Source organism: Cryptomeria japonica, chromosome 3 (assembly GCF_030272615.1).
Source record: "Cryptomeria japonica chromosome 3, Sugi_1.0, whole genome shotgun sequence".
NCBI classification, from domain to species: domain Eukaryota; kingdom Viridiplantae; phylum Streptophyta; class Pinopsida; order Cupressales; family Cupressaceae; genus Cryptomeria; species Cryptomeria japonica.
The window spans coordinates 766,549,601-766,561,991 of NC_081407.1; the positions used below are offsets into that span (position 1 = coordinate 766,549,601).

A 12,391-nucleotide genomic window follows, 5' to 3' on the forward strand; every position below is an offset into this window, starting at 1 on the left:
CCTAAGTTAGATAAAAGTGAATTCCAAAGTAAAACTAGAGTGAATAAAACTAGAGTGAATAAAATCATGTTCGGGAAAATTGATGAGGTTGTAAAAGAAACAAAGAAAATATTGACAAAAATATTACTTGAGAATCAATATGAATTTAATCAGGAAAATGGACAAGATGAATCTCATCCAGAATCTCAAAACATGCTATTACGGGATAATCCAGAAGCTGAGCAGACAATGATGATACTACTTCTGTCTTGAAAGTTCAAATAGCTAAGCAAGTAGAGGTTAATTTGCAAGAATTTAGAGTTGAGGATGCAATAAAAGAGGATGAGGATAAGGACAAGGATAATAATCCTCCACTTGATGCAAATAACCCTTCAGTTCTTGAGAAGGAAGCAAATACTGAGAAGAATGTAGAAAAGGAGAAGGAGGAGGTCAAGGTTGAAGTTGAGATTGAAGCAAGAGACAATGTAGATCTAGTGAAGTGAAAGAAAATAATTGATGATTTGGAAATCGTGCAAAGTCCTATTAACATCGCCTCTCTATCTTCCATCTAAAAGATTCAACTTGCACCATTTTCACAACCTAAGGCCAGTGAGGATCTCTTGAAGTCTCACACTGAGGACAATACTTTGCTAACCCTAGCATCAGGAATTTTTGAGAAATTAATGCCTTCATTTCAAAAGGATTCATTTGACACCCCCTCTGGCTAGTGAAGTTTTGATTAACTTTATAGATAAACATTTTGAGTCTTTTGAAAAATTTGTTGAGGAGAAGGTTCGAAATGAATTCAACACAAAGAGGTTCCAGATTTTAAAAAAGATGATTGCAAATGACACAACCACATTAGATGCCTATGTAAAACATATGTAAGAAGCACTAGATCTAAAGGTGCAAACTTGTACAAGTAATGCCTATATTTTGCCAAGTTCACTGAGGATCTTGAGAAGATCTCATTCACCGGTTAATACTAACAATCCAAATTAACTTAACCATTGCATAAATCATGAAAGTAAAGAACATCAAAGAAAAGAGATTTGCATGCACAAATAAGCATCACATAACACTAGCAATTATACATGGAAACCCTCGGTTAGAGGGAGAAAACCACGGTGGGGATAACCCACAGTCTCTTTTACTGCAGTGAAAAAGAGTGCCTTGTTAAGAGCTTACAACCAGTTCTTTCTGAGAACATCACCCTATTAGAAGTGACTAGTATCTGGTTAAGAATACCTTAGAACCTGTTAAATTTCACCTTGCTAGAGGATTTTACAACTTCATATCTGAAGTGACTCAGTTAAGATATTTTACATAAAGAACTGGTTAAGGTTCACCCTGTTAAGGGATTTATAATGTTGCAATTGTTAGAAGGCAACAAAGATGATCGATCTATCTGATGACACTACCTTTGTCTCATAGATCCACTTTGCATGCTTTGTTCTTCTGATCGGTGTCGACTTTATTGATTCATACCTCTATCTGTTGCACTCTATTCTTCTCCCCCTGTTTACATTCACATAGATCTTTTTCACATTGACAACATCACAATCAGAATGAATGATGTGTATATATTAACCATTAATTTTGATGCCAACTTTCCCTCCAAAAATTAGATTCAAAATTCTGTTATCGTGCCTCAAATTACTCTCCAAAAATCATTCTAGGAATATCGGTCAAGACAACTGTTCATGCTGATAAGCTCACTGGTTGAAAAGGGAATAATGCCGATTTAACTGGATGTTATCTAGATGTTTCTAAGTTTGTCGGTTGAGACTCTTGTATTGCCGGTTGTTGCCTATGTACCAATCCAATTTTGCCTAACTGGTTACCTCCTATATACCGGTCTACTCACTACTTAGCTAGTTACCTCATGTATATCATCTACTCACTGCTTAGCCGATTAACCCCTGTTTATCGGTCTACTCACTACTTAACTGGTTAACCCCTGTATACCGGTCTACTCACTATTGATAGGAATAAGGATTCTTTTTCTTCACCGATTACCCTTTACTCCTTTACTGATGGATTGTGGAGACTTAGAAGATGATGTTGCCAACAATGACAACCATTTCACCGGTCATACAAAATGCATCATAATGCCAACATAAGTCATGCTTATATTTTTCCAAGTTCACTGAGGATCTTGAGAAGAAGTCTAAAGAGCATGAAGATGAGCTAGCATGCGTATCTCAGTCGGTTGATCCTCTATTAGTTTCTTTGTGCAATCATGAAGATTAAGTGATATCATTGCTTGATAAAATCAAAAGCTTGAGTCATGATAGGGATAGAATAACTGGAAGAGTTGGAGAACTTCAGAGTTGCATTATTCCCAAGTTGGATATTATGCTCAGTTCCTTGAAGGATACTCAAGATGCTCTGGCCAATAGTGATCCAGTAGATCTAAAAACAATAGAGGTGCAAACTTACTTGTTTAGTGGACTTATAACCATGTTGGATAGTCTGAAGAAGGGTTGGGATAGCAATCTGGATACATTGAAGAACTATTATGCAAATATCTTCAAGTTTTTGTGAGTAAAGACTATGTGTACATAATGTAAATAAGCATTTTTAGTTTGAATTTTTGGTTTTCGAAACCCTACCTTTGCCATTGATGTCAAAGGGGGAGTCTAGAGGAGTGAAAAATGTTGGTCTTGGGGGGAGTTACTGATTCTTGGAGTATGGCTGATATATTCTTGTTGCAGTGTATATTATTTTGGTTTTGGCCTGACACTTAGTCATTTTTCACTAAGTGTTGCCATCAATGAAAAAGGGTGAGATTGTTGGAAAGAGACACTACATAGATGATCAAATATTATCATTGATAGAAAATAGAGTTAGATATTAAATCCTTAGTTCATGATTCATTCATTCCAGAAGAGTAATTTGGTTGACAGTTAATTTTTATTGCATATTTGGTGTTGTGGATCTCGGAGAAGTATTGTGGATGTGTAATTTACCTTATTCAAGGTTTATGGCCTCCGATATTGATTTTTGAGTGATTTGGAAGGTCCAGTATACAGGTTTTTGGTTAGAATAGTGTTCATCAACAGTAACATGTGGATATTCATTATGTGGATCGTGCAGAGTAATTTTGGTGATTATTTGTGTGCTCAAGGATGTTAAGCCGACATGTGGGAAGCGTGTCATCGATTTATTTTAGTCCACGTATGCATTTGAGTTCAGATTGAGCTGACTTCCTATAAATGTTTCATTTTGTGTGTTATACAGTTTTGGGCCGACATGTGGGAAGCGTGTCATCGATTTATTTTAGTCCACGTATGCATTTGAGTTCAGATTGAGCTGACTTCCTATAAATGTTTCATTTTGTGTGTTATACAGTTTTGGGCCGACATGAAAAAGACCTAAATTGATTTTGCAAATATATAAGAGTGGTTGATATGATCATTTTATATATGGTGGTTATGTGAGTAGTGCATATGAGTGATTGTGTGTAGTTTCATGTGCGTTAGTGAGAGATGTGTGCTCTATTATATTGAATAATAGCTAGAAAGAGCAGTGTGACAAAGTAGAGTAAGACAGAGTTTTTGTGTTTAAGCATAACTCACATTTGTAGATGTTGTTTATCAGTTCATACATTCGAATTATTATTTGTAATCATTTTGTAAGGTAGTGAGCCTTTTGGGGTTGTAGCTCCCTTATTGTAATTTGAGCAATGATCTCTAGGCAGTGTGTTGGAATGCATGTGCATTCCACTTATGTAATATTTCTATACTTTTGCATAGTATATTGATATTGTGGGTCTCAATCCCACTGTGGTTTTTCCCTTAGCTGGGTTTCCACGTAAAATTTTTGGTGTTATGGTGTTGTGGACATTTACTTTATGTGTTTGCATCTTTCTTTATTTCATTTGCATTAAGTGGTTGAAGTATTAGATTAAGAAGGTTAAAAATTGTGAAACACTGATTCAACCCCCCTCTCAGTGTTGCTTGATTCCAACATGTACCGCATCTTAGGTGGAGAGGCTGAATAGTGAGTCCCCGACTAGTGTTCATCCACCTATTGAAGTGGTTCAATTTTCTCCCTCTACAAATACATTAATAATAAAGTCTAAACTTGTTTTATAATATTTTAATTATTAAAATATCAAAAATAAAAATAATATATTAAAAATTGCAATTATATAATTAAGGCTTTATACATTTTATTTATTAGTTATATATGCTAGTTTTAAAAGAACAATAAAACTCTACGTTGAAAATTTTAAAATAAAAAGGTTTCAAATTTTAAATAATTAAAATTTAAATCAATAGTAAATATACATAATAAATAATTATTGTATTATATATTTTAAATATAAAATAAATAAAAATAAATTTATAGAAACAATAAATTAATAATTAAATATATAATTTTATTATATATTATACTATAAAGTATTTAAAAGTGACATATATAGATTATATTTTTTTTTGTAATATTATATAAAATCAACAAAACTGTATTTTATAATATAAACTAGTTTAAATAATATCATATGTAAAAAATATATAATATTGATTGATTTTACAATATAATTATAAAAATTACATAAACTTAATTTAAATAAACAGTAAACAAAACCAAAAAAATTGCATATAGCAATATATTGTTTTATTATAATAAACAATAAACTAAATCAATTATTCAAAATCTATATTTTCATAAATGCTACCATTTTTTTTTCATCCAACCAACAACAAATAAACTAGGTGAGATTCCATTTGAGAACTATTAAGTGCTATCTTCTTGAGGTCCTATAAGTCCTGAGAAAAGTGAGCAACAATCCTCTTCAAATTGCATTGATTCCTCATACATGGCCCTTCGTTATCCTCTGTAGTCACCTATTTTCCTTTTTCCACTACCTCAATATCAATAACTTGAGTTTTTAGAATTCACCAGACTTAATGGTGTCTTGCCTCCAAAATTAAAAGCTGAGGACCCTCAAGCAAAAGAGAGCAGGCAAGGTGGTTGCAGAGGCTCTAGTCGCAATTCTAGCTGTGGAAGGGGTCGTCCTCCGCGTAGAGGATCTGGAAGAGGCCGAGTTCCAATACCTCCATCAATACCAGAAGAGGATTCTTAATTAGATAGGTGTTTTAGTTGGGGATTTTTCCTTTTGAAGTCATCTCAGAGCCCATAGTTGGTTTGTTTTTTAAATTCTTTGCTAAAACAAAAACTTTCATAAAAATTCTGCTATGCTTTCGTTTTAGTAGCTTCAAACTTTGAAAATATTTTGAATGCTTTAGTAGGTTTGATAAGGATTAATGTTTGTAAGAAAAACTCTATATCCATTCCGAGCTCAGAAATTTTTGGGGGTTTAGGAGCTGGTTTTCCTTTTCTATGCATACTCAGGGACATAGTTTCATATTTTCTGTCTTTAGGCCCTCTAAGCTTTTTTGGAAATCTAGGATTTAATGCTGTAAACTTTCATTTGAATCAATATATTAATCTGACTATGCCTTTTATTGATAAAAAATAAATAAATTGAACTTGATTTTGATGCGTCTTCTCATACTTATCCACCAAGCTTCTAATATTACCTCTTGACTAAACAAAACCAAAGTGACAAGGTTATCATTGATACTTTTCATATTGGTTTCAAATCCCACAATTCTGCCCTCATAATCAAATTTCATTATCTCCACATCCTTGATAGCTTTTTGAAGAGATGCGACTAAATTCCCGCCCTCATTTTCAGCCCCAAGGAACATCCCGATTCTGCCTACTACCCATCTTGCATTGAATAGGCTATAATTTAAAGCCCATCTGATTAATTTCATGAAAAATTAACTTGTTCAATCTAAAAGTGTCCACATTAACATTCTTGGTAATGCCCATCAGAACGGGGGGCTTTTTTGGTCATAATTTAAAAGGGGAGAATCTTTTAAGTAACTCACGGGGCAAGGTTTGTCTTCCTTCACGCTCTGAGTCTGGCAAGCAAACCTCAGGCTCAAACCTATGTGAAGAGTCCTTCGGGGCATCCTTAGAAGGAACCGAAATAGGGGAAGCTCTTTTAGTTTCAGGAAGTTTCTTATTACCAAACCCTAGGTATTTTACCATTCGTTTCTAAAGAAACCAGCTTTGAATCCACATTAGTGTTGGAATCATTCTCTTCGGAGTACTCGCTATCATAATCCTCATTCATAGTATTCTCATCATCCCTTGATGAAACAAGGGAATGCCTAAACTTGCTCTTTGAGGGGGAAGGAAGGGAGGGATTTCCAATATGGCACAATGAGTAAAATCAACCCCTCATGGAGAACAAGGGTCCTAGGGTTCTTTTTATGCTTTTAAATGCTAGAAGAAAGAGAGTAATCTATATTTTAGTTACTATGCTAACTGTCAGTGGTAATTCTAATAGTGATAGAAGAAAGAGAGAAATTTAAAATATTCCTAACAAAACATGGATAAAACATGCACATATACATTATAGAACCTTAACATATAAGAACTAGCAGAATTCTTATGACAAATTTATGTTAAATTGAGAGTCAAAGTCAAATTGCTTATAGAATTCATTATCAAAATTCACTATCTATATACAGAAATTATGGGGATGCCCCTAGGAGTCCCCTGTCCCCAGACATCCTAAGGAACGCCTGAAAATAAAACTAAAGACAGGTCCCAAGTAATGTAGAATAAATACAATAGTTTTCTGTCTTGACAGAAATTAATATTAAAAAGACATATACAATCCAAACATAAAAATGGGAAATTCATAAGCGAATGTCTAAATAAAAATACAGAAGACTATTTGAAACTGTGCCAATAGTATCTACAACAAAACTATTAACAAGCTAAGTCGCACACACCTCAGAATCTCCTTGGAAAATTACAACCTTTATCTCAATTCCAACATGTTACATGATGGCGGCGAATCTTTTGCAATAAGAGACCAAAGAAACTAAGCTCCCAACATTACCATAACTTCGGAAAGCTTCATGATATATTTCACCTTAAATTCCATCGTGATGATATTGATTATGCCCAAATATCTTTATAAAATCGGTCATAGAGTGACGCGTATTTCTATTACATTGTCAATCAAAACAGCTCTTTAATACTATAGAAAATCCAAAGACTAATATACAGGTAATGTTTGCCAATTTATAGTAGCTATATATCTCTGATGCAATTCATAAAATGTTAGATGCATCTTTTTACTCAATTAAAGGATACATGCTCATACCTGAATATAAATCTAAAAATTTGAATGAACCAATGTTTTAAAGCTATTCCAAACTTTTCAAATATGTTTGGAAATAGACTCTGGACATGAGTATTTCATAGTTGCTATAGCAATTTCTTTAAATTCTGCATATTGCAAAAATAATTGCCAAAGTTAAGATAATATATTACACATTTTACGATATATATATATATGTGTAAACATTTAATGAAATAAAATATAACCCGAGCATTTTGCATGACAGTATGCAAACTTGTACAAGATAGATAAATTTATAGCCAACATATAACACTAAAAGTACTTGTTTGAGCTCGAAACATCTAAAATGTGGAACTTTGACTATCTGATGCTGATAATGCAGTGGGATTGGTTTTGCGTAGGAGGTCTGTTATAGTAGATGTCAATTTGGAAGAAACTACATTTCCTGACAAAGATGTCGTAAGGTTCTCCAAGGCCCTGGTTACATCTCTCATGGAGGGTCGTTCTCTTGGCGATTCATTGGTGCATAGCAAACCAACGTGAATGAAAGAAAGAAGAAATTGATTCTCTTCCATGTTTGCATTCACATCTCTCAGCAGCCTACTATCAACAATATCTGCCACTCTATCTGGAAAAGCGGACCTCACCCAGTTTTGCAAGTTCAGGTCTCCCACAAACATGTCATCACTTGGCCTCTTCCTTGTAACCATCTCTAATATCAGAATTCCATAACTATAAACATCTCCCTTTATTGAAACACTTCCGCCCAATCCATACTCTGCAACTATATTACCAGAAACGAGAAACGTGAAACGTTACGACAACAACAACGCAACGAAAAACGGAATTTAGAAAGGTTGCGCATAAGAAACGGTATTATATATATAATTCTTTTATAAAATCAAAATATAAAAAGAAATAAAAATTAAAAAGTTCAAGATACAAACAAATGCTAAGTAGATATTAAATACTTTATAGAAATAAACTCATAAATCTCTAAAATACCCTAGGGCGAGGACCTCATCTGTCTGTCCAATGCTCTGCATAATCTACCAAAGAAGGGTTGCTGTAAAAATCTACCAGTGTTTGTTTGCTTAGCTTAATTGAAAATCAACACATCATCCGCTACTTAAAAATATATTAAATCTATATGCATGACAAACTACTGGTTAACTCGTGTAAGTGGTGAGTTAATAGCCTAAAAGGACGCAGCAGACAGTGGCAAGCACAAAAAACTGGCAGATATTTTTGCTACAAACTCCCGACTGGAACGGTCAGATGGCTTAGAAACGGCCGTTTCAGACGGGAAACCCGTTTCTGCCGTCGAAACGCGAAACGGGGCTTTCCCGTCGCGTTTCTGGTAACTAGGCTCTGCAATCAATTTTGTTTATTTCTTAGAAAACTATTAAAGAAAAGGTTTATACCAACATAAACATTATAAAAAAAATTACCTGGAGCAATATAACCAATAGATCCTTTAAGTGCAAATGTTGTTGTACTCAGTGAATCTGTGGTGTTTTGAGTAGCAATTAAACGGCATATGCCAAAATCAGTCACAAGGGCTGTCATATTGGCATCCAAGAGCACATTGCTGGGTTTTAAATCACAGTGAACAATTCGCAAAGGACAATCATGATGTAAATATTCCATGCCATGGGATACATCTATAGCAATTCTCAAACACTCATTCAATCCCAATTCAAAGAAGTCCTGATCATCTCTGTCAGGGTGCAAATGCTTTTCCAAGCTTCTATTTGATGCATATTGAAGAACCAAACCTTTCAAGCTAGGGCAGTAAAACGCACTTATGATTCTGATGAGGTTGCGGTGCCTAATCCTCCCTAACACTCTGCATTCTGTGCTAAAGCTCTTATGAGACTCTTCATCATGCAAATTAAGAGACTTGATGGCAACTATCTTACCAGCCCTCAAAATGCCTTTATAGACTGATCCAAAGTTACCCACACCAAGCAAGCTTGACTCATCAAATCCAGATGTTGCAATGAGAAGATCTTGATAAGAAAATTTTGGATAGTCCAGTCTTTGCAAAAGAAGGTTTGAAGGATGCAATAGTTTTCTTGAAAGTTTATGCCTCCATAGCATTCCTATAATGAAAGAGACTAATATTAAAGCAACGGTTCCAACAACTGATAAGACAATTTTTTTCAGCAGCGAATGGTTTCCCTGGGTCTGCTTTGGGCATGGAGGCAATGAATAATTTCTTGGGCCACAGAGACCATGGTTTCCCTCAAACAATGTTATAACAGTTCTATTTGGAAACAACCCTCCTGCTGGAATCTGACCTGACAAATTATTGAAAGAAACATTCATGTAGCTAAGTACTTTTAGGCTTCCAAGGGATTTTGGTATTGAACCTGATAAAATATTGGCAGACAGATCCATTTCTAGGAGATTTTGTAATTTGGAGAGTGAATCTGGTATTGGACCTTCAAAGGCATTGTGAGACAGATTTAGATGCTCTAATTCTGTGCAGTCTCCTAGAGCATTTGGAATCACCCCAGCAAGTCGATTTCCAGAGATGTCTATGGCTTGAGCCTTTACAATATTACTAATCTCCCGTGGCAGGGACCCTTGGAGAGAATTCCAAGAAAGATTGAGATAGAATTCGATGTTTCGAAGGCTGGCAATGACTTCACGAGGTATCCTTCCCTGTAGCTTATTGTAAGAAAAATCAAGGAGCTCCAAATTCAGACATCCATTTAAACTAACAGGGATCTCACCTGACAAGTTGTTGTGCTGAAGGTGAAGATGCCTAAGCTGTTTCGGCCCACAAAGAGAATCCGGTATTTTTCCAGATAGTTGGTTTTGACCAAGATTTAAGAGTCCCAGATGTTGCATTTGACCTATCTCCATTGGAATGCCACCTCCTAATTTGTTCACATTTAGACACAATCTTTCCAATTTCTGGAGTCTTCCAATTTCAACTGGAATACTGCCACTGAAAAGATTATTACCCAGATCTAAGAAGGCTAAATTCGTAATATTGGCAATTTGCTGAGGTATGGTTCCACTTATCATGTTGTATGATAGATTGAAGTGAGAGAGATTGGAATACAAATGGCCGATGGATGGGGGCAATATACCAGTGAAATTGTTACTTGAAACTGACATTAATTGCAAGTGGGAGCAATTTGTGACAGCTTTGAGAAAATCCAAACTAACAAGAAGATTCTCGTTTAGCCAAAGCCTGGTAAGGAGGCTCAACTTACCAAGTTCCACTGGCACCATTCCACTGAGCCGGTTTCTGCTCACTGTAAATACGCGGAGTCTGGAACAATTTCCAATGGAATTTGGTATTTTTCCAGTAAGCTGATTTGCCCATAAACTGAGGTATGTCAAATTGGACAGCTTGGTACCAATGTCCCATGGAATATGCCCACTTAGCTGGTTTTGATATAAAATTAATATGTTCAATTTTGAGAGGTTTGTTAAAGAGGAGGGAATACTGCCTGATAGTTGGTTTTCAGAAATGTGAAGCTCTTGTAGGTGAGTGAGCATGCCTAGTTCAGGGGGAATGGGACCTTGCAATTGATTTTTGTAGATCGAAAGTATTTGGAGACGGGGAAGTTGGCCGAGTTGAGGTGGAATGGTACCAGTGAGGGCATTGCCGGAAAGATCTAAGGATTGAAGAGAGGAAAGATTCGTCAATAGAGAAGAGATGGTTCCCTCTAAATTCATGAAGGATAGATTGAGAGCGACGACAGAGTGAGAAGAGGGATGGCAGGTAACGCCGGTCCAATTGCAGAAGGGGTGAAGAGGAGTCCAATCCGGCAGAGAATTGTTGTTGTAGACACCTAAAAATGGTCAACGCTTGCGAGGTCATACTTTAACAATTGCGCATTGCCTCATTTTAGGTTTTTTTGCGTCGCATTAACATTTCTCCTATGTCACGCACTTGATTTTTATCATTTTGCGAACATCGAGTCATTCTTCTATATTCTTCAATCATCTCGTCCTCGAATTTGGTCTTGTCGACAACATTATCCAGTCATGATTTTGGACATCGTCAATCCTAATTAGGGTTTTGTCCTCATTATCAATCTTGTCATCATGCGATCGATTTGTCATCGATCGTTGTCACTATTCGATCTTGTCATCTTGTGATCAATTTGTCATCGATTGTGGTCATTATCAATCTTGTCGTCTTGCAATCCATTTTGTCATCGATTCTTGTCCTCTTATCAATTTTGTCATTTTGCGATCAATTTGGTCATCGATCGTTGTCTGTCTCAATTATGTCAATTTGGATCAATTTGTCATTGTTCCTCGTCGATTGGCGCATTTAATCAAATCATTTATCACATTGGTCATTTATCAATCCAAAATCAAATCAAATCGAGTCAATTATCTTTCAAGGTTTTGTGATTTAATCATTTAACCTTGTGTGTCATTTCTTCCTCTAGGATTGAATAAATTATTTATTTATCCTAAGTCTTCTTGTCACAATTAAATGATTATTTAATTGGCTAATTATTCCTCTTTGTGAATTAATTAATAAATATTAATTAATTTACCTAATTTCATTATTTTCCAAATTCCTAATTTCCACCTATTTTCTAATTTTCTAATTCAAATTCCACCTAATTATCTTGTCTCTAGTTCTCCCTATTTGTGTGCTTCATGCGTCATACTCTTGACATAGCAATGTGTCATAGAATTTGTCATAAAATGTCATAAATTCTTGACATAGAAATTTGTCATGAATTGTCATAAGCCTTGCATAGCAATTTGTCATAGATATGCTATTATTGATTTGAATTTCTATTCAAATCTCTTTCATGCTAATTTGTCCATTTCTCCAATTTCTCTATAAATTGGATGATTTTTCAATCAAACCTGGTCCGAATTTCTATCAAACTACCGAACTTTCGTTTCTAGTACTCTTGAGCTTTTTGCTTTCAATTGTGTATGCACTTGTAGGTGAGATCCACAAACCTATTGAAGAGGAAAGAACAACAATGGAACCGCATGGAAGGAGTATTGAATCTTACATCTGGTTTGCATAATGTTTTCTTTTGAATGCTTCGTTTTCATACCTCCATTGAATGTGCTTTAGAATTAGGTTCATTTCAATGAGTATTCTCATGATATTGCTTTGATTGTCTTGTGTTTTGATTGATCTAGTTATCTTGTGATGATTCCTAATTCCGATGCTACAGTTGTTATTGTTGGTAATGGCCGCTTTGAATTGCAAGAGAGAATATTGTTGTT

General features: G+C 35.1%; 1 protein-coding gene across 1 annotated transcript; it reads right to left on the reverse strand.

Moving 5' to 3' along the window:
* Positions 1-7,380: 7,380 nt before the first annotated feature.
* LOC131061864 (putative leucine-rich repeat receptor-like serine/threonine-protein kinase At2g24130) lies at positions 7,381-10,960 on the reverse strand. The gene is made up of 3 exons (XM_059217711.1): positions 8,611-10,960; positions 8,396-8,530; positions 7,381-7,943 (listed from the first exon to the last, which is right to left on the reverse strand). The coding sequence occupies exons 1-3, from the start codon at positions 10,856-10,858 to the stop codon at positions 7,501-7,503; spliced, it is 2,826 nt and encodes a 941-aa protein (XP_059073694.1). The 5' UTR covers positions 10,859-10,960; the 3' UTR covers positions 7,381-7,500.
* Positions 10,961-12,391: the final 1,431 nt, after the last annotated feature.

Bases quoted from the DNA above. Each gene is read 5' to 3' on its own strand.
- LOC131061864 (XM_059217711.1), bottom strand. From the start codon at position 10,858: ATGAATTTAGAGGGAACCATCTCTTCTCTATTGACGAATCTTTCCTCT. The intron at 8,531-8,610 runs GTAATTTTTTTT...AATTGATTGCAG, and splicing joins TATTGGTTATATTGCTCCAG to AGCCTAGTTACCAGAAACGC. The intron at 7,944-8,395 runs GTTTTTTGTGCT...CTGGTAATATAG, and splicing joins TGTAGCAAAAATATCTGCCA to TTGCAGAGTATGGATTGGGC.